Here is a 21,837-nt window from a genome sequence, read left to right as displayed (position 1 = left end):
ACACGATCATTCTTTGTTGTAGTTCAGTTGGGTACGTTCTGGGACACTGTCCCGGCCGTGCCGCCGCTGTCGGCACGCTCCGGCACACAAACTCATTTTACAGGAAAGTTGCGCCGTGTTCATTGTTGTGGTGTTTTGACGAACATCTGGTTGTGGACACAAGACACAATCAAATGATCCAAATGTGATAAGTCGGAGTCAAAGCGATCGTGTCTCGATGGTTTTGTTTGGTTTCGCTATCTTCTCCGGCGCAGAATTTAGCATTTCCCCTTTTGCATTTGAAACCGACTCTTCTCAAATGTCAACAAATAACTGGTCGAGCGTTTTGTATTTAATTATATATTCTGCATGGAGCTCGTCGTACCGTTGAGCGGATGTCTGCATATATTCCCAAGGGTCATTACGCGTAATATTTATTATCACTGCTCGGAAATTGGAATAGGAGAAGATCAACGAAGAATTCGAGACGGAACCGTGGGGATATTGTTCGCGGTCATCGTTGTATGAAGTTTTAGAAGAGTTAAGTAATGGGAAGATTGAAATTTGAATAGCAACATCTGCATAACAGATTTGCGGGGTTTATCGCGTTCAAATTAGCGGTGATTATATCAAGTATAAAAAGTTATAATGAATGTGCATGCAACGGTTTATTAAAGATTATTATGGGTATTAAATTTACGTGAAAAAACTAAGTGAGGGTATGCAAAAAGTGCATCGTCAAGGAGACACTTTTCAAGTTTAAGTTGAACTCGCGCAGCCAGATTAAAAGTAAATGATTCATTAAAAACCACAAAAGATCGCGATAGAATTTTTGACATTGTTAATTAAAATTTGTGAATTCTTCAAAATGGTTTTACAAAACCTGCTAGAAAGATAGAAAAATAAAATGAATGGCCAGATGTGCTCTGAGATTTTTATATCGAAACATTTCTTGCAAAAAATTAATTATTATTATTTCTTGCTGTGCATGTGTAATGTATTTAAATGAGAAACTTCCTTGACAGGAGAACAATTATTGCGCAAACTTTCACGTAACTGTTGAATAAAAAATACATGCTTAATGTAAACAAACAAACATATGCTGCACAAAATATTTGAATTAATTTAATTATGTAATTGACGATAATGTTGCACTTCAAACGCGAAGTAATAAAAAAAATTCATTGCTGGCACGACAACTGTTCAAGGCTCCTTAAAGTCGTTTTGTAAACAATCGTATTACCGATCCGTTGTTGTCACTATTGTACTTTTAATTAAATCAGGAATTGAACAGAAATTACTCAAAGCTGACATCATCTCGTGTTTCATCTTTTTACTTCTTTTTTGATTTCTTTCAATCTGCTAATCGGCGAGATGCAAGTTTATAAATAGTCGGACATTATCATAAAATGGTTGGCTTAAGTTTGACGACACTTAACATTTTTAAATTTTCTTGTTTATAACCAGTTTTCTTTTTTCACAAAAATTCCTCTTATTTGAGCTATTTTACATTAAACACCAAGATTTTTACGCTTTTTCAATAGGTAGATCTTTGGATGCGAAAATAATGCAGATTTATTATTATTACAGTCTTAATGACTGCAGTTTATAGATAGTTAAAAAAAATATTTCAAGTGACAGTCTGATTGCTCCTTATTACTGTTATTATGTTTATATCTATAAATGCTGGATGTTTACAGTCTATTTTTGTTAAGTAAAAAATCCAATCAACGAGGAAATAATTTTAAAATTAATGGTTATAATAACCAACTAAGTTTTTTGAATTTTTACTTCGCTGATGGGAGTGCCACCATAATTTAATGTATTGTCTAAAGTGTTCCTGTTTTCACAGAAAAAAATGTATTTATAAATAATTGTTAGTGTAATATTACATAATAGTTTAACAACATAATGATTTATTATCACGAAGCAGTCGAGATAGGTAGAGGTGAAATTATTTCAGAAGAACACATCGTGACACTATCACGTGATTCACGTGGTCTGCGCCAAGAACGTTATTTTGGCCTTTTGGGACGATTTTAATTCGTTGTCAGCAACAGTGTCGCACGTGTTTTTCTCCACATTTTCCCAGCGTTTAGTCTTTAGTCTTCCTTAAAGTTTTTCATCGATTTCTGACAATAGTGTTAAACTGTCACATGACACATCCTAGTGAATTTTTCTAAAAATTGTTATACGGGGTGATCAAGAAGGACTGTTTAAGTTGGTAACACTGAATCGTATTTTAAATCGTATAACAGGAGTAACTTTCGGTTGTTGATGGCTTCTCGTTGTTAATGCTATACCTACATCAGATATTTGTCAAATAAACCAACAAAACATATCCGGTTGCAGTGTTATAAATAACCGAATTAAAAAAATTTCTTAATTGTATTGCCAACTTAAACAGTCCTTCTTGATCACCCGGTAAATACCTATTATGTTTTGTGAGGTTATGGTAAATTTTTGTATTGTTTGTTGTTAGCTTAAAAAACGTCTCAGACTGTTTACAATGGCAACATCTTCATCCAAAAAACTTGGCATCAAGGGCAAAGTGATACACAGTCGAGGGCGAGAAATAACTTCCAACATATTAAATTTTATGAAGGAGGAAGCTGCGAATGGAACTACTATAATTCCGTTGGCAAATTTCAAAGCAAGGCTTATTGCAGCTACGAAAACATCCGAAAGTTCGTATCGACGGATCGCCAAGGAGGCCGCAGACGTTGCATCAGGTGCAGTTCCTTGTTTTTCTACCTCAGCTGATTGTCAGAACTGCAGCGCCCTCGCAGTAGTCGAAATCGCGAATACAAATTCATGTCGATAACGATTTTAAAAGAAAATTGATAAATTTTTAGGATTTCAGAAGTTTAGAAAGAAAAAACAAACAGATGCAATGAAAAGATAAGCGATTTATTCAATATCAGGAAAAACATTAGTAGTCCTCATTGTTGGACGAATTGTCCGAATCAAATGAATTGTCTACTCCTCCTGTTCCGCTCCTACCTGAGTCGGAATCGGCAGATGACGATGTTCTGCAAAAGAAAAAGTCAGAAAAAAATTAAAGTTGAATTATCTACTTACACATTACAGTCATGTTGTCAAGTTTTCTACTTGTTGAACTGACTCCATATCCATAATAATTTTTGTTGCACGAACATCCTTTTTTAGATGAAGGGTTATTATGTTATTTACATATTTGCACCACAAAATTAAATCTCAGGGTAAAAATTAAATTTCACAGACCAAAAGCAACTTTCCACTGTAATTTGTTAGATATACTTCCCCCTGGCTTTGTTGTACAATTTTATCTTCAGAATTGAACTCTCTAATTGTGGCTGTTCCAATCAAAACTCCGCGATCCACTTTATCTTTTTTTCTGGTCCGCTGTAATTGTTGAAGTTCTTTGATAGCACTTTCAATGAAAAATTTTGCAGAACACTGAAAAGATAATGATACAAAAAACTGTAGTTTTTAAATGCAGATAAGAAAGTAAATGGTAAAAACCGATACTTTTTTCAATTATTTACAATTTGTTCAATTAGTTCTAACCTATAAATTAAATTCAAAATAGGTTGCCTCAAAATAATGTACCATATAAATCCACTATTAATTACACTGTTTTAAAATTTAAATATTACTTACCTCATGTTGCTTAGGTACACACAAGACATTTTTAATACTATTATTAACACAGTTTTTCACTTTTTTTTGTTAGTTACAAAATTTATTTTTTCCAACTTTTTTATTTTTTTCCTCAAAAATTTCCTTATGTAAGGTTGCAAAATTTTTATATTGGCGTTTAGACAATTAAAAGGGCTATCAGAATCAAGAAAAAAAATAGGGGCTTTCCATTAAAAAAAACTATCGATGACGTCATAACTCGAAAACAAATGACTGCTTGGAATTTAATTTTGTATTAAAATATGTATTTTTATAAACTAAGATGTCCAAAGATTTTTTTGAAAACAATTTTGTTTAATTTTTAATAAATTTATTCCATACTTTTGCCGCTCACTGTATACCTATGTACTATCTATACCCGCTTCTTCGTAAACTTAGACTGCACTATTTTTCAATGCGCATTAGAATTTTCATAATTTTCCGAAAAATTTACTTTTCTGCTTTTTACTTTTAACTCTGAAAACTGTCGTAAATCATTTTAGCTATTTTTGGGAAACTGAGAAATTTTTGTAGAGCACTTTCGACAATTAATTTATTCTTTCAGTAGAATGTAGTAACCTTGAGCTCTTTCTGCATCAGTACTAAAAACATAAAATATTCATTCTGTTAAGAGCAGCTGTCGTAATTGTGTTCACTTTGGCTCAAATTAAAAATGTTCGGCCATTTTAGTAAAAACTTGTCTCAATTACGACAAATAAAATTAAATCAGCGAAACAGCTGATCCCTTCGAATGTTCAATAGTTTATTGAGAATTAAAGCACAACACAGACTTCAATAAAATTTATAAAATTAATAAAACATCGGCCATTTAGTGTGGGGTACTTACTGCATGCCCCCTTAAAAAGACCATTTATTTCTGATGCAATAAAATTAATCTTCACTACTACAGAAGGGGATTATCCCCTTATTCATACGTGAAAGTAATTCTATACATCAGACTGCAAATACATTACCGAGTGAGTCATTGCTAAACACCCTTAAAGCAGTCACTAGTCATAATGAGGGTGTTTTTTGTTAGCTTTCTTTCATCTGTTCAGAGTATTTTATGGTGGCCCTGATTTGCAGAAATAAACGATTTCGCGTCATCTAACCCCAAAATGTCCAAAATAATTTCATTCGAATTTCTTAAACTCGCATCAAACTTTCGGACTACTTTCTCTAAACACGTTGAATTTCAACATTTGAAACTAAAAGAACGACGCTGAGTATTGTCATGCCCGACAAGAAGAAACGCTGACTTACATAAAAATCTCTTTATTGAGGACAATCATCAACATAAACATTCTCAAATTATATAACATTCTGTAAATTATTTATTATCATTTTTATCACTACTGAGACTCCTAAAGTAACATTTCTTGTTTACGCAATTGCTGTCTTTATCATCTTTTTCCTTATCACTGGTCCCTTCACCTTGGGGGTCGCTACCGAAACACGGCTTTACGCTGATTCCGACGGAGGCCGCGTGTTCCGCCTCATCAACTAGAGTCGTCGTGAATCTCTTCTTGCTTACACCCATATCAGTCAAGGAAGTTTTCCTGAAGTGCAAACCTGGAGAGTGCAACGTCGTGCTGCCGCAAGGCTGGGACAACTGCGTCACGAACTGTGGACGATTACTTCGCACTTTTTCGATGTTGATTTTGCGTCTGTTGCCGCTGTTGGAGTTTTGGAAGTCTTGTTTCAGAGTTTCTGGTTGCAAATTGAGATTACGACTGGTCAGGGGGATTCCTTCGCTGGCTCGTCGCGGAATAGCCGTTGATATGTCCAAATAACTACTGCTAGTGGGGGACTTCCCGTGGAAACTTTTCGATATTCGCGTCATCCTGGGGGGTTCGATGTAGTGTTCCTTGACTCGGACAGTCCCAGGGTTCAGTCTGAGATCGGAGGGAGGACTCTTATCGGGCCTCGTATCAGGTACGCTCTCGATTTTCGCAAATACCGTATTGTCCAAGAATTTCTCTTTACTGGTGCACCACTTATCGGACCCCAAATTCGCAATATTTTTGCTAGAACTGGGCATTTCCTTGTCGTAAATGTTCGACTTCTTCAACAGGTTTTTAAAGTCTTTGCTCCTATCGAACTCGTTGTAGATTCTGCTCGTGGACGGTTGAAGCCTGTCAGTGTTCTCGATGTGTTTCAAACCGAAACTGTCCGAATTCGAGGGGTGCAGGACATTGGTATAAATATTTATGTTGGCGCTTAGGGGTGAAATTACTTTCGGTGTTATATTCCCCTGACATAGCAAATTATTCTCGGTCAGACTAGTTATGAGATTGCAGGGCAAAGAAATTGAACTGAGAGATTTAGTATCCATCAGTTCTTCGTCTCCGATGAAACACGAATCGATGTCTTCGGTAACGGTGACGTCGCATTCTGCCGTAGATCCCGCGGTGGCATCGTTCGTGTTGAACTCGACTTCCGACCCTCCCGACACAGGAGTGATGTCGCCACTATCCCCTATAAGAGAGCCAGCTACAGCGGTCACAAATTATCTGAAGGTTACCTTGGGGTCTGTGAATTTGCGAGTAGTACTCTGAGAATTCCATCGAACCGGAAATTTCTCGATCGAGATCTAGCAAGATCCCGACGTTTCCCAGATCCTGATCCAGACCAGGAGCAGTCGGGAAGATTTTTGTGAAATTGTCCACATTTATCCTAAATAAGAAAATCGAGTCAGTAACAGTTTCGGGTGTTGAAAACAATGAAATGGACTATCAAGCGTCAAAAGTTAGTGCACTGTTGATGATCCGTGGACGTTTAGGTACGAATGCTACAGCTGTGTCACAAATACAGTACCTTATCCAGAGAAAAACATTTCCAACAATAGAAGAAACGGCCATGCACATACAATGAACACTGTATGAAATAGAAGAGGAATAATGGTGAAATAAATAAAATAAAATAAGAACGGTGCCAGAATGTGGCTATTTATTTGATTCACTTATTGAATTTGTCTAAGTACCCATCGGCGCTGATGATGCTCGACGACATTTCGCTGCTCTCCTTCGAGTTCTCTGACGCTCCGGGAGACGAAGGTCCGCTGCTCGACACGAAACTGGGCGGTCCGCTCCAGCCTACACCTGCCAAATCCGGGTCAAATACCGAAGACACCACTCACGACTACTCACTGTTACTCGGCGATTGCAATTTTAAGGGTTGAGAGTTCGTTGCCACCATTTGACCCCCGTTCGTGGGGGTGGGCAACGGGGTCGACGGATACTTTGGAGGCGTCGACGATGGAGTTCTGAACAATGGCGCCGCAGTCATCTGCTCCAGGAAAGTGTCGATCTGTTTCAGCGACAGAGCGTTATGGAGCGTCTCTAGGGGGCGAATCGGGGGAACCCCCCCGAAACCCTCAATAGCTACGCAAAATGAAAGGCAAATTAATCATCTGCTCTTATAACATACTGAGAGCTGTGTTTATTGAAGTAAAGTCTAAAACTGACCCTGTCTGTTCAAAATTTCTTTTTAATTTTCTTGTACGTTTTCTTTGCTTGGGACGTTCATAATCAAGTATTTTTTCCATTACACAAGGTAAAACGAGAACGTTAGATGACATTTCTTTTGACTTACGTCTTGACATATAATTATCATGACCAACTATGATGAAATTCAAATAGGGATCATTTCGCAATCGATTAGTTCGTCGTTTAACCGCTGGCGCTACGATTACTTTTTGTTTGACCGGAACTGTCAATATTTCATCAAAAACACATCCGAGGGCAAATGCCCTTTATGAATAGTTAAATACCGGTCTGTGTAAGTTACTTTAACTATTTAAAATCATTTTAACAGTATCAAAACGACTGTAGCACCATGAACTCGAGTGTTTTTTCAATTTAAATTTAACGTGTATTTTTGGTTGCATAACCTGCATTATTATTTGTATCTCTCATGTAACACCATGTTTTAAACTAAATTAAAAGTATGCTGTTCCAACTTACCGGTAGCACTGACCGTGCTGGGTATCATGTCTCTCAAGTTGGGTGCGCTGCTGCTTCCCGAGATGACGGCCGTCGAGAACAGGGAGTTGCCGCTCCCAGCCGCCAGCTTCTTGAAACCTAGAGGTCCTCCGCAACCGAACCCTAGCATCTTGTAATAGCTCATCTGCCCGGCAATACTGTGTCGATGGCGCCTGACTGTTGCGTTGTTGCACTCTGTATCGGACATGCACGGGTGGTTCACAGACACGCCGGGACTGGGGTTAGAAAGTGAGCGAGAGGCGCGAGGGGGCGAAGAGAAGAAAGAGAGCAGGTTCGAGGGGGAACGGGTGAACGTGGTACAACACAGCGAACAGGAAGACGCGTGCGGGGGATAAAAACTGAACGGAATACGTGAGGACTCCCCCGGACTCAGGCTTTTGGGGCTCCGTACGGTACCGTCGTGCGACATACTGTCGTTATACTTTTCCAAAAGGAACAACTTCTCCCCGTCCAAGATGTTGGGATCAGAAAACGATCGATGTCTCTTTTCGTTCGCGAAGCTTTTGACGCCGGCTTGAACCGGATCCTCCTCTTTCAAGTCACTCTCCCAGTTGACCTCGAGGGAGATGTCGTCGTTTTGACTATCGATCGTGTTCTGCTTGCTCAGTTTGATATCCGACAGGGGCAACTCGTTCGTACTCATCTTCGAAGAGTTTAAAGTTTCTTGTTCGGAAGTGAAGAGAGCTAGGTTGAGTTCCGTGAGCGGCAACTCGTTGGTTGCGCTTTCCGGCCGCGATTTGGACGACTCCTCTGGAGACTTGAGCGTAATGGGAGAATCGACTTCGCTTCTGCAGTCGTAATCAAAAGAGCCGGAAATCGGACTGAGTTCCGACTTGTCTTGCGAGATGGGTACGAAAGAGTAGGGACAAGAGTCTAAAGGTTCGCCTGGATCGACGGTACGCACGGGAACCTCTGTAGGGGGCGTTTTAGGGATGTTCGTCGGTGTTAAAGACGTATCTGTGTCGTTATGGGGTGATTCTGTGTTCCAATTAAACGAAAGCAAACCATGGCGAATGTTAAATGTGTTTGAATGAGTCACCGTTAAAAACAAACAAAGGAGGCGAAGCACGGGGTTTGGAAGAGAAAAAAAGAATCAAGTCAGTAATTTGCTACCACCACCAATACAATAATCGGCCAACAACGGAACCGGTGATTTTCAACGATTCCGTTGCCGTAATCACACAAAACGCACGCAAACAAACAAAAAAAAAAAAGTCGTAGTACGTTATCATAAAAAAGAGACATGCAGAAGCTAGAAAGATGTCGAAAGAAGCGAAGCGAGCATGAAATGAGTCCAAACAACAATTCCGGCATGGCTTAGTTAAATAAAACAGGAACCGACAGAGGGAACAAGACGATTGTGCAGAAGTGCACCGGATCCTATGACGTTTGTGTGAAACGTTAAGAATTGAGTGCACTTCCGGTGTACGTGGGAAACACCAGTCGCACGGGTCTACCAGACAGATGAGTTCAGTATCACATCAACTTGACTTTGCTCATGCTAAGGCAAGCCAAAATTTCGACACTTTTTCCGGACAAAATAAAAAATAAAAACGCCGACGGACTCATATCGAGTGAAGAAATTTTGGGCACATCCAGCAACAAGCAGAAAAATGTTCGGTACAAGTGCTGAAGGTAACAATAACAATAATAAAAAATTCACCTATCATACGTGGAGTTTATCAAACGGTATGCGTGCTTTTCCTACCGAACAACCTCCTACGCGTTCCAAAAAACAGAAAAAGCAGAGATGTGGTGGCATAAAGGGCGCGAAAACAAAATCAAGTTTGATGTAGTCAATAATAATTTAACACGTGTGTGTTTGAAATAATCCTGAAAACGTCAACAGAAGTATTACACAGTATCGAAATAAGGGCGAACAAAAAATCCGGTGGTAATATTATCTCTGGTTGGTTTTTTCTTTCTTATTTGTGGGCATGGGTGTTTGTCGGACATAGATGCGGTACAGTTAGAGGGAGGAGCTCACTTAGCCGTGTACATTTAGGTTTGCGTACCTTTACTGTTAACAGCGTCCAGACTTTGATGCAGTTTCTCAGCTGCCCAAACAAATTAGTAGCCAGTTAATACGGAAACATGCGATTAAGGACGGAAAAACGTCGCGGCTGACGTGCAGAAGGAACACGATCTCGGCTCACCACTGAGAAGACGTCAATCTTTTCGAAAGAATTGCAACTGCAGAATTTCTACAATTTTTCACATTCCAGAGAGTGGACACGTTAAAATCAACTGCGAAACTAGAGTGACAACATCACCAAACTACAGCCCCAGTGGTGACCGGCAAACTTGCACATCGTTCTGTCCGCAGTCGTCATGACAAACCTATACCAACTCCTCAAATTAAATTACGTCACAACCTAACACCGAATTTTCCCCCTTTTTACAGCAAAAAGCAACCAATCACGACCTCCACGATACAAAGAGAATGGCGTAATTTAATCCGAATTGCACACTGCACTGCACTGGGTTAAACCTCGAAAGCAAAAACAAAACTGGTTTCACTTTCGTCTCACCTTTTCCCTTCTGGGGACTCTTGTGGTCGTAGCTCTTCGACCTGGCTTCCGGTTCCGGACTGATCGCCCTGTTCAACCCGTAGCTCCTGCTGTTCTGTTGGGCAAGCTCTTCGTTCAGACGCTTGGCGAGGTGCATCGCTTCGTGTCCGCTGACCGTGTGGGAACTTCTACTCGGGAAAAAATGGATTTCAATGAATTTACGTCAACTATCGAGAGTTATTACCCAATCGGGATCGGATCGCTAGTTTTTACGTATTGGCGGTAGCAAGTTCCATCCGGTGACATGTCCGGTGACAACTCGGTGGTGCTAGGGGGAGTTTCGATAATCTCCGGTTTTTCCTCTTCTATTGGAGCTTCCACTTCCTCTTCAATCCTCGTCGTACACTGACCTTTCGGTTCTTCGGGAGTTGCGGTGGTTGAAGTGTCCGAACTCTGTCCAATCAATCTCATTAATCATCGACAAAAGTCATTCAGTCTTGGCGTCCCAAATTACCGTTGTTTTGCTGGCCGCGGATTCGTTCCTCGAATGCGGCCTGAAACCGGGTCCCGGTGGAAGATTTTTCTGGACGCAACAATTCACTCCGGGACTGAAGTGTAGCTCCACGTGGAACCTCTCCTCGCTGCAAGGGTCTTTGGTCGGGTCCTCGTACAGCATCACAACAACTTGAGACATGTAGTTCAATTCGGACACCATAGACACATATTCCATCGCGCGTCGCCATTGCTCGTCTCGCTTAATCTTCGAACAAAATCGTGAAAACGAAGAACAGGCCAGGTCGAGGTCAACTTACATCCATCAGCCCTCCGTGACGTAGAACAGTGATGAGTGAATGAACGTGACTTTCGCTTGTGAAATACAATCTAGTCCGGACATGCCGTCCAGGACTAGACACGCCATGCGAGTATCTAGGATTGAGTCTATTTACAGTTTCTTCACCTAGTTCTTCAATATTACGTTGAAGATCGGCTCGGATCTTCTTCAGAAGTGGAGTACAAATGCCTTGACCTATTGTCAACTTTTCCTGAGCGGTCAATCCGTATTCCTTCACAAAAACACAATTTTTATTTTGAACCGAAAAAATAACTCGACTGTCTACCTGAGGTATTACAATATCAGCTAAATATTTCGCGTAAATGTACAACTCTTCGGCTTGTTCGAACTGCAAAGTGTGTTGGTTGTGTTGAAGATCGTACTTGATGCAATCATAGATGTCTGGAATTTTGCTGATGTCGAAAATTTTATTTTTCGTATAAAAATCCTTCTCTATCTTGCCCCATCTACGTCCCATCAGTTCCCAAGTCTCGCCATGATACAAAATGGCGTCTAAAAATATTTGTATGAGTCTGTTCAAATTTTTTTCCACTGCTAACCCAACCTTTAGTCTTTGGATCTTCCTTCTTCACTTGAACTATCTCCATCAACGACTTGATCAATTCGTGGACGTGTTTGCAACACTTGACGGGGTTCTTAACAAAATCTAGCGCATCAGTAATGCTCGAAGAGTTGCAAGGGTTGATCTTCTCCCTGTCTTCTTGAGAAAAATCTCGATCCAGCTGCATCAACTCGTGAAGACGTGCTTTGCACCTGCACAAGTTGTCCCGATCAGACGACTTCTTGTTATTAATGACCGACTTACATGTTTTGATACTTGCTGCTATCACAATCGTTGTCTAGTAAACCATTCGTGTTGGCGCTCTTGACCATTTGTACTAAAATCGGGGTCAACTCGCCCTCTAATGCCAAGAGACCTTTCGCGAAGGCCGCAGCTGTCATTTGTACTCTACCTTCGTCAGAAGCGTAGATTTTTAAATCGTGCCGAAACGTCGAATGTAACCGTAACAGGCCCAACCCTTGGGCCCCCGCATATTCACCTAAAGAAATATCGATCTTCGAGAAACATTCTTTTCGAGTAATACAATACAGTTCTGGCAAAGAGAATGTGATTTGGTGTGCGCCAAAGTTTTAATGAATTAATCAGTTTATGGGATGTCCGTATGTCTTGAAGTACTTTATCAAGATGAAAAACCATCAAATGAAGGACTTGCATTTAAATACATTCACATTCACGCGTTCAAAAATATTTGTGGTCAAGTACCATTAACGTATAGCGTAGCTTCAACAGTTGGCAAACATTTCGTGCAACAACAAGAAGAAAGAGTGCAAGTGGATGACCATCAGTACGTATACATGGGGTTATTATTATCCATTCACCCCTAGTGTAAATTAAAAAAAAAAAAAAAATGTATTGTTAGTCGTCTTGAGTAGGATCTGTCAAAATGTTAAGTATTAAAAACGTCAAATGATATCGTGTAAAAGTGAAATCGGAAAAACTTTTCTATAAAATGCAATAATACTTAAAATATAGACAACAACAAAACAGTTTACTTGTTTACTCAAATTTAACTAGTTAAACAGTTCATTTTGGCAACGTCGTTTACATTATGTGACGTCACTCCTGATGTCATAACCTATAAACGTTTCACAAATTCAGTAAACTGGTCACCGAGGTGTTTACTCTGTGCGTTTACTAAAGTAAAAAAATTGCAAAAAGAGTAAAATTAGGCAAGTGATTTTGTAACATAATTATGTCACCCGGGCGCCGTTGGTCCCAACTTTCCGATAAATACGCAACACCGGCGGAAATTCGTTCAGTTTCGTTCACGCGCTAGACGTGTTCGTTTCGTTCGCTCCTCTCCCTCTACAAAAAAGACTGCGGCTCCGTAAAAGCGAGCTAGACACAAAGACGATGCTCTTTTTGGAGACAACGTGTATGTTAGGGGGAACCCAATCGGCTCTTGGCGGAGTCACTCCGACGTGAAAGAGGCATCGGTCCACCAATCGACACCGGCCCCGAAGATGGATTCGACAGTTCGACCGCTCCAGAGGGCCGGTGATAACACATAGTATCTACCGTGTGAGCTACAAGTACTGATTGAGTTGGCAATAAATTCTGGTGATTTTTGGTGACTTTTATGTCATGTTCCAACGAGAAAACCATTTTATTAATAAAAGATTACAAAAACCAAGACGTTTAAATTTGAAATGTATCCCAGCTGACAATAATATCAATAAAACAAACCGAAATAGGTACAATTCAGTCTTGGAAATTTTATGTAAAATTTTTTTTTGCCAACTCACACAGTTATTGTTGCTCACCCTGTATAAGGTATGTACTGTCGCGAACAATAAATTTTGGTCGTCAATGTCATTTCAAAATTTGGTTAGATTGTGACAAATTAAAAAAAAATTCCCTGCCTGATTATGCCCATGTCAACAAAGTGTCAAAAAAATGAGAAAAAAAATGACAATTAATGTCATACGACATGATGATAGGTTATGATATTTACGACTGTTTTACAATGGAGCATTTTCGGTTGCGTCAAAGAATGACCTTGACGATCAAAATTTATTGCTCGTGACTGTACATTTAATAAAAGTACTGATTCGTCGAGAAGTTCCCAACAAAACCCCGAAGCGCAAGAATACTATACAGGAGGTTGATACCAATATTCAACAAGTATTAATAAACAAAGGGTATTCTTAATGTTTGTTGACTTTTTTTCTTCAACATTAGCACAGCTCTACACCTCTGACAGAAATGTCATGAATTTTTGTTGGGTTAAACGTTATATGAGGAAAACAGTCGTTTTAGCGAAATAACTGTTGAATTGAACTGTTTTATCGCGAAAAATCGTCTTATGTAAATGTAATAGCAGTAGATCTAAAAATTACAAAAATTGTTTGAGTGTCAAAAACCATAGCTGCCAACCATATAATGTTGAAAGTACTAGAAAATAACTCTGCCAATCTTATTTGTCATCTAGTGGGCGGATAATAACAAACTCCAGGAACTGGAACAGTTTGGGAAATAATACAGGGTGAGCAACAATAACTGTTTCAGTTGGCAATAACAAATTTTACATGAAATTTTCAAGAGTGTGAATTGTATCTATTTCGGTTTGTTTTATTGACATTATTGACAGCTGGCATACTTTTCAAATTTAAACGTCTTATAATCTTTTATTAATAAAATGGTTTTTTGTTCGACACTGTCAGAATTTGAGAATTTTCGCCTGTGTGAAAAAAAAACGTTGTATTCAACTATTTCTCGTTGAAACATGACATAAAAGTCACCAGAAGTCACCAGAATTTATTGCCAACTCAATCAGTAATTGTTGCTCACACGGTAGAAAACCAGGACCCGCTGTATTATAACTGGCCTGTTCATTTCATTAAAAATGCATTATGAAAATGTTTCCGAGTAAGAGTCACTTTCCGCCGATGAGGGCGTCACAAAACGGCCGCTTCACTAAAAATAATAATCAATACGCAAATTAACAAACAACAATAACTACACTAAACACAAAAACAACAAACAATATGGAAAATATTATAGTATTGCCGTTATAACTTTTTATCTGCTCCGCCCACTAAAATTGACCAATCAGAATCAAAGCCAGATTCAATCTGTACAACTTTTCATCACATTTGCCACGTAAAAAAGTTAAGGTTAGAGTTTTGCTGTCAAGTCCACAATTATTGTTTTAGGTTCTAAAAAATAAAATGTCATTAAGGAAATTCGAATGTCAGAAATTTTTACTGTGTAAATCAGATCGTCTTAACAACCTATTTGATTGGTTATAACTAAGAAAATGAAATGGGCGGGGCAGATAAAATGTTACGTTGTCCTTAGTATAACGCATTTAATTTGAAAACAGCAAAAAACAAGTTTTTTTACTTCAAATTCAAAATGTCATTTCAACAAGAAAAATTCTCTCTCGGTGACAAAAACTTAAGATGAATAATATCCCCAAAAACTGCTCTCCAGGAATCACTCAAACTACACTTTTGAACAGGCCGGTTATCTGCAGGTCGAGTTTGCGAAATAATAGAAAACAAACCGAAAATTTCAATTAGTCCCTTATCACAACAAATTGAGGTTTAAGCAATCGAGGAAATGTCAAAGCATACCAACTGCCTGTAAGAAAGAAAACCACGGCCTGCTTAACCACATTTTTTTTTACCGTTCGTTATGAATTCTTCTTTTTGCGAGATCTGCTTTACTGTTACCATCTTTTTTACTTCATAACAAAGGATGTTTGATTTTATGCAATAAATTGGACCGTAAATACTCAAGAACTGTAATAATTCAAATCGTATTTGTTTTTTATTATTATTTTCTTGTTGACGGAAAAACTTTGTTGTGAATGTTAAAAGTGGTCTACATGTCAAGTCCTCCATTTTCCAGCTCTGTTAACTAAATTAATTAAGCGATCTATCCAAAACGGAAACAATAACACACGACCTGAACTTACCCTATAACAATTTCGACAAAAATTTGAATCTGTAAAATGGACTGTACAACAAATATGTCGACACAGATCGTAAAATATAGAACATCGAGAGGTGCGCTGGACACTCTACACTATTACCTAACGTCGAAAAACAAAACGACAATATCGCAAATAAAAATTAAACGAAAGTTAACCAATAATAAACGCAAATCAAAGTGCTCTGAGCTAAAAACTAATTAGGTGTTAATAAGAAGCTGAATACGAACCGGCTAAATGTCTACCTTGTCCCCCGGGATACATGCACCGAAAAATCCTCCCCAACTCTTCGGCTTGTATCCTGCCTGCCGGGGTCAACTCCCCACCCCACTTCAATATCAGAACCAAAGATGGCTCGGCTGGTTTATCTACTAACAAATCAATCAAAAATATTTTGTCAAATTATCTACCCGAGATCTCTACCGTCGTCGGAACTCGAACCTCGCGGTCGCCCTTTCGGCTGGTACTTCATCTGAACCTTTCTGTTAATCCCCGAGAAGTGCCCGTACATCTCCAGCACCCCTTTCAATTGTTCCAGTTTACCCTGTTTCTCCTCGATCTCGGGGTCTGCCTCGTGCTGCTGGATCTCGGCCAGCAAAGCTCTAGCAGTGTCTAAAATCTCTTGCAACTGTTTCGGCCTCTTCAGCTTGACGTGGCCGTGCTTGTAACCGTCATATTTCTCAAAAATCTCAAAAAATCTACGATTTCACGGTTGAAAACAGATTCATACGAACACGACCGGATCTGCACTCACTTAGGATGTCTGACTTCCACTTTCATTTTCTGCTTGGGCGTGCGGTCCCCGTGTCTTATCACAGCGACGACACACCTCAACTCCATCATCTTCCCGAACGTCGTGGGGACGATAGGAGGGTCGTCTAGTTGGAAGGGCACGGACCAAGGGATATGTAAAGTGGGAGCGAGCTCCCTTAGAATCATGTTACCCAAAATTTTGGCACAATCGTCGTAATACTTGTTCGAATTCTTAACGAAGCTAAAACCGTTCACATCACAGACGAAGGATTTGCCGTTGGCTCTGAAAACACTCTTTGACGAAGACTCCCAAAATGTCTGTCCGACTGTTTACCTCAACAAGTCGAAACCGCACACCGCTTGTTTGAAAGCCAGACACACTTTTCTCGAAATCAATTTTTCGGCGTTGCTTAGTATCACTGGATAGCGAATTTCCTTGCCTTCGCGGTCTCTCTCGACCTTGCCATCGAGGGCCGGGGATTTGCGAGCTTCGGCGTGGGCGTAATCCGGGCCCACGGTGTACACCTTCACAAAAGGGGAGTGAGTAAGCGGGGGGCGAGTTTTCACAAACAAATAATGAGCTCTTTCGAACCTAACGTTTCGATTAAATCACAAATCAATCGATCCACTCATTACTTGTTTGTGAAACGTGTTATTAGGCAGTTGGATGTGTTTAGTAAACGGATTAATCGGCACTACTAATGTGGTTAGTTGTAGAGAGGACGGGTTCGGGGTACTTTACTTTTAGTTCCTAGAGAAACGTTGTCAATCAGTCACAAATATGGGCACTTCAGATATTTCATGAGTTAGTAAAATCTTACACGGGACAATTTCATCCCAAATAATTTTAAATTAGCGTTAAATTTTATTAGTTCCGTCAACATAAACAATATTTCTCAAGATTTCATCTAACTGGCACAACTACAATCTACAACTCAACCGTTGCGTATCAAACAGTAATTTGCATGATTTACGTCCGAAATTGGAATTAATCAAAAATTGGGCAATTGGCCACACGACAGCTTCTCACTGCTCTGGAAGCTGTTCGAGAAGTGTCAGACTGATTCTTTTTGAATAAATTCGTCTTTGGTATGTTTCCATTATTTCTATTCGTAAATCGACTAGCTAAAGGACTCACTTTGACGTCAGTGCCGTCCGTGGGCATGAAGTCTTCGTAAATAAAACTACCAGTCTTGCGTACCCTGGATTCCGGTGAATAAACGCTACTCCTGCTGCCGATCTGGGAATAATACAAACGCTTAAATTAATTAACAGTTATTTGCGCACACCTGTTACACTTAATCTGGAAAAATACATAAAGAAATCACACCACGAAAACAAAACAAATCCCATCAGACGAATTTGCACAAACGATAATGGAGGATGCGGGGCGAAAGTGATGTGATGGCAAAGAAACAAGAACAAATTGATAACTACCTTTCTGAACAGTCTTTGGCTTCCGCCGCCGGCAGATGTGGGGTAGTAGATGTAAATGTTGTGGTCTTCGGCGGAGACGGGTTTCTCCACAAACGGTTTATTGAATACGACCCCGTTGACTTCGACGTGGTCCTCGGATTCTACTAATTCATGATCTAAAATAATTATGCCCCAAGAAACTAATTTTGATAATAAAAGGGCCTTACGTTTGGGGTCGGAACTGTCTCTGTCCAGCACAGCGTACCGCGGTATCTCTATACCTTCGTTCTCTAGAGTCGCATACACTTTCCTCCGATCCTGAATGTCGTACTGCATATGCAAGTTATTGATGACGTAAGGGTTGTGTAATTGAGCATACTGTATAGCTTTTTCTAGCGGGAAACCCTTCGAATGGAATGAAATGAGACAATCACAAACGGGCCACTCTTCTACCGGTTTCTGCAAATTTCAATTACATCATTTCGTCGTAACAAGGGCGGAGGCATACATGTAAGATTATTTCTTCGGCAAAGACGGTCACTTTTATGTACTCAAACTCTTGCAGCCGGGTCAGAATCTCTTTCATCGGTTTGCTTTGCGACTTCTTCGCCATTGCACAAACTCCGACTATGACAACTTTGCCCCCATCGTCCATCTCCTGGGGGCTCAAAGTCGGATCGTTGGGGTCGCATAGTTCTAAGTCCCCCTACAAGCAGAGATTGTACCTTCTGATGATAGGAGAGATAAAAATTAGTGTTCATCAAGCGTAAACACAGTGGAAAATTTTGATAAAAAAATTGAATTGACTGATTACATTTTCAACTTCTTGTAAGCACTCGTCGCAAAAGCAAACACTGTCGTTTTCGCTGTTCGATTTATTTTTTCTCCATCGTTTCAACCGCCACCAATCTTTTAACCAAGTCCACTCCATTTTTTTACTCATCAAAATTAAAAGCCATTAGAAACTACTCTACAAAAACCACACAGGTTCCGGTTCGCACGACTCGACTGCGTCTTGATGGGTACAATGAGCGTCAACTATTACGGGAAGCTGAAATTTGTTTAGCAAATGATGTACTCAAGGTTATTTCAGCCAGTAAACTAATTGAAACTGTTTTGCTACAAATATTTATCTACCTCGGCGATAACGTCTCCATACACGATAATCTTGCGCTGTAATCATGATAAGAGGACAAAAATAAAAGAAACTTGTTGATCTTTTTTACAGTCAATAAAATGCTACTATTTGGTGATAGCGCTTTTTAAGTCGGTTTGAAAACGTTTGATCACATCAAAAACAGCGCCTCTCGAATTTAGAGACACTATCCTAATAGTTTAGTAAATATTTACATGACAATAAAGCAGATTTATGTATTATGTTCATGGCGTGTGTTTAGTATACACAAAGGCAAGCGTGAAGGTGTTACGCAGTGCATGCAAAGTAATACCCAAAATGAGCTGGTAAGCAGAGGGCTGTCGACATCCTCGACAAGAACAGAAGGGACAACCTGTTCCCGGAACGTCTTTATTTGCTCAGAATTCATGGAAACCAAAAAACGACTAAATAAAAAGTGTGCGCTTTATACAAAGTCATGGCAATACTAACTCATTAAACAAAAAATAACTCACCGCACCGACGTAAAATTGAGTAGGTCTCGCCGCTTTACGTAAACCCTGATAACCGTGCTCCAGCTCGGTATAAGACATGACTTAACACAAACATTCCAAAAGGATTCGTCTGCAATGCGACGTACATTTACAATTCATCGGTTTACAGTTTTTTTGTCAAAGTTCTCACCTATGGCGTAAAATGCATTGGGCAGGTCAAGAAATATTGATTGGCCCAATTTCTTTTTGATGCAACTGTTGCGATATAAATTTTATGGCAATTACGTAAATTGGCTTAAAATAAACTTTTTTAGAGGTGAACTGAGTCACCTGCACGAAATCATTCAAGAAAAACGATATTCCAGGAATGCGAATTCGACATTTTAAAAATAGATAACATGTCATTTGACAGATTATTGACAAGTGACAGCTCAACTGGCTCAACAGTCAACTTTACTGGCTTCAAATTGAAAATTCTTTTTTTTTCCAATTTCTCTCTCAATTTGATCGACAATGAGATTTTAAAGTTATTATTAGAAATTATGTACCTTTTTATTTAGCACCAATGACGTATGATGTACAACATGTACAATATATCGAGAATTTGTAATGCAGATCACGTCCTTCGCATAGTCATCGCGCGATTTTAATTATTCAAATTTTTAGGTTATGTAAGGTTTAAATGTTTCGTTACACATAACCTTTAATAACCAAAATGAATACTGTTTTCGGTAATAAACACCGATATTTTATCCAGTTTATGTTAGCTAATGGGACCGTCACTGCAAACAACGCTTTGACTTTTTTGGAGGAAATCAGTCCAGGTAACAAGCATAATTTCCTTAATGGTTTTTATATTCTTGAAATTCCAGAGCAATGCTCATCAGCTCATCTAAAATCCTTAATAGTAGAAATTAATAGAGAAATCTGCAAACATTCCTTTAAGATCGCTTCCACGACTTGTGAAATAACTGGGAAAAAGGTGTTTGTTTGGTTGAATACAAAAAATGATGACTTGAGTCGACTTCAAGTGGGATTTTCTGCAGTTGAACTAGAATATTTTCACGCAATAATGCGCGAAATTATCAGTTCTGATGAGCATTATGTAGAGTACCCTCGTTGTATTAATATATCATCAACTTTGACAGGCACTCTTTCACGAGCAAATGGAGAAAAAGTTTTAATTAAGTGGATCAAAGGGGGTTACTTTGTAAAAAAAGATGGTCATGTCTGCTTAGGTGCCAGAACTATATTAGAATTTACAACATATTTAAGGACAAATACAGAAAATTGCAGCTGCAATTTATGTTCAGAATTGGTTTTTGTGGTAGACAATATCTTCTCATAGTTTTGACTCCAAATAAATGTCTTGATTTCAGGGTGAAAGTTGCAAATCTTGTGAGAAAACTTTCCATTCATTTTGTATCGAAAAGTACTTCCAGAAACAGCAAAAGTGTCCCAGCTGTAAAGCAGAATGGGAAGACTCACATGATTCCAGCATGCAGGTAGATTCAGAAGCAGGCCCCAGTCAAATTAATTAAGTATAACAATCTCATAAGTGTTGTTTAATATAAAAATTATTTTTACATGTTGAAATAAAAATTTATGAGTTGTGCAAAAGCTTGTTGAAAGCAGCATAAGAACTTTCTAGATCAAAGAGCAACTGGCGTATTTGAGACTCTGACAGTTCATCTGATGCCTGCATGTTATTTAATGTGTTAAGCCACTCTGCAACTTTTTGCTTTCCTTCAAAGTCTGATGGGAGAATACTCAATCTATTCATAGTATCCACTAGATCTCTTAATTCAGGATGAAGGTCATCCATAGCCTTGATATCCAACCTCAGCTTATCCATTATTGTAATAAACAACTGCAATTTTAATTATAAAATAAAGCACTCAACATGTGGAGCTCTACTTACAGAAACAATGTCAGCAATGCATTTACTGGTGTTGCCTTTGTCATCTTTGATAGTGATTGGTCTGTCTTCTTTTATCCTTTCCAAAGCAGCAGGACAGTTTAGCTGTAATGACATTAAAAAAATCTCACATTGTATCATCTAAATTTCACACATACTCGATATTGGCGGACAAAAGCGTCAACTGTGGGGAATTCGTCGCCTTTTACTTGCCTAAAGGCTGCTTTGTATTGCACCAACAATTTACTGCAAGCCCCTGTATATTCTTTCGGGGTGACACAATCTCTGATGTAGGCCTTTTCCAATTGTTGTAATGTGTTTATCACCGCAAATAAATCGGCTAAATTAACGTACTTTTCTCTGTCACGGGCGTTGTGGTACAACTTTACCTCCTCATATAATTCCGGGCGGTTTTCTACAAACCGAAGACGCTCGATCGACCATTAAAACACTTTTATGTGAACTCACCCTGATTAACGGCCATTTTTATTAAAGAAAAAACCTGATTCTATTGTGATTTGAATATTTTTATTGATTACAAGATAATTGCGTTAGTCATTTTACGACGTATCTGTCAAAACACAGTTGTCAAGTTTGACATTGACAGTTCGTATAGGGGGCGCCACCGACAGACGCG

The 21,837-nt window shown here is 39.1% G+C and overlaps 3 protein-coding genes and 1 long non-coding RNA gene across 15 annotated transcripts; 2 read left to right on the top strand and 2 right to left on the bottom strand.

Annotated features, from left to right (window-relative positions):
• Positions 1-316: 316 nt before the first annotated feature.
• On the top strand, positions 317-4,241 carry LOC138124439 (uncharacterized). Its single transcript, XR_011157145.1, has 2 exons — positions 317-2,167; positions 2,462-4,241. It is a non-coding gene; the product is annotated as an uncharacterized lncRNA (long non-coding RNA).
• Positions 4,242-4,898: 657 nt separating this feature from the next.
• Positions 4,899-19,692, bottom strand: l(1)G0196 (inositol hexakisphosphate and diphosphoinositol-pentakisphosphate kinase). Of its 12 annotated transcripts, none has more exons than XM_069039474.1 (22): positions 19,473-19,692; positions 19,304-19,412; positions 18,183-18,380; positions 17,902-18,133; positions 17,696-17,850; positions 17,397-17,516; positions 16,593-16,783; positions 16,260-16,541; positions 15,929-16,203; positions 15,736-15,876; positions 11,812-12,046; positions 11,551-11,759; positions 11,272-11,498; positions 10,966-11,217; positions 10,668-10,913; positions 10,398-10,606; positions 10,175-10,341; positions 7,605-8,621; positions 6,789-7,022; positions 6,623-6,740; positions 6,164-6,315; positions 4,899-6,117 (listed from the first exon to the last, which is right to left on the bottom strand). In XM_069039474.1, the coding sequence occupies exons 2-22, from the start codon at positions 19,379-19,381 to the stop codon at positions 4,970-4,972; spliced, it is 5,886 nt and encodes a 1,961-aa protein (XP_068895575.1). In that variant the 5' UTR covers positions 19,382-19,412; positions 19,473-19,692; the 3' UTR covers positions 4,899-4,969. The 12 variants fall into 12 exon arrangements, with proteins under 12 accessions (XP_068895575.1, XP_068895574.1, XP_068895565.1 ...); XM_069039473.1 differs by lacking the exon at positions 19,473-19,692 and adding an exon at positions 19,123-19,234; XM_069039464.1 differs by lacking the exon at positions 19,473-19,692 and adding an exon at positions 18,489-18,725 and having other exon boundaries at positions 19,304-19,390.
• Positions 19,693-19,748: 56 nt separating this feature from the next.
• On the top strand, positions 19,749-21,152 carry Nse1 (Non-SMC element 1). Its single transcript, XM_069039484.1, has 3 exons — positions 19,749-20,106; positions 20,155-20,609; positions 20,662-21,152. Exons 1-3 carry the CDS (start codon positions 19,998-20,000, stop codon positions 20,821-20,823), a joined length of 726 nt encoding a protein of 241 aa, XP_068895585.1. The 5' UTR covers positions 19,749-19,997; the 3' UTR covers positions 20,824-21,152.
• Positions 20,825-21,812, bottom strand: Vps28 (vacuolar protein sorting 28). The gene is made up of 4 exons (XM_069039485.1): positions 21,669-21,812; positions 21,359-21,615; positions 21,204-21,305; positions 20,825-21,152 (listed from the first exon to the last, which is right to left on the bottom strand). Exons 1-4 carry the CDS (start codon positions 21,682-21,684, stop codon positions 20,886-20,888), a joined length of 642 nt encoding a protein of 213 aa, XP_068895586.1. The 5' UTR covers positions 21,685-21,812; the 3' UTR covers positions 20,825-20,885.
• Between the last annotated feature and the right edge of the window lie 25 nt (positions 21,813-21,837).

The sequence above is a fragment of the Tenebrio molitor genome, chromosome 2, assembly GCF_963966145.1.
Source record: "Tenebrio molitor chromosome 2, icTenMoli1.1, whole genome shotgun sequence".
NCBI lineage: Eukaryota > Metazoa > Arthropoda > Insecta > Coleoptera > Tenebrionidae > Tenebrio > Tenebrio molitor.
Note: the sequence above shows the minus strand (reverse complement) of the source record. Positions and strands in the feature narration are given on the sequence as shown.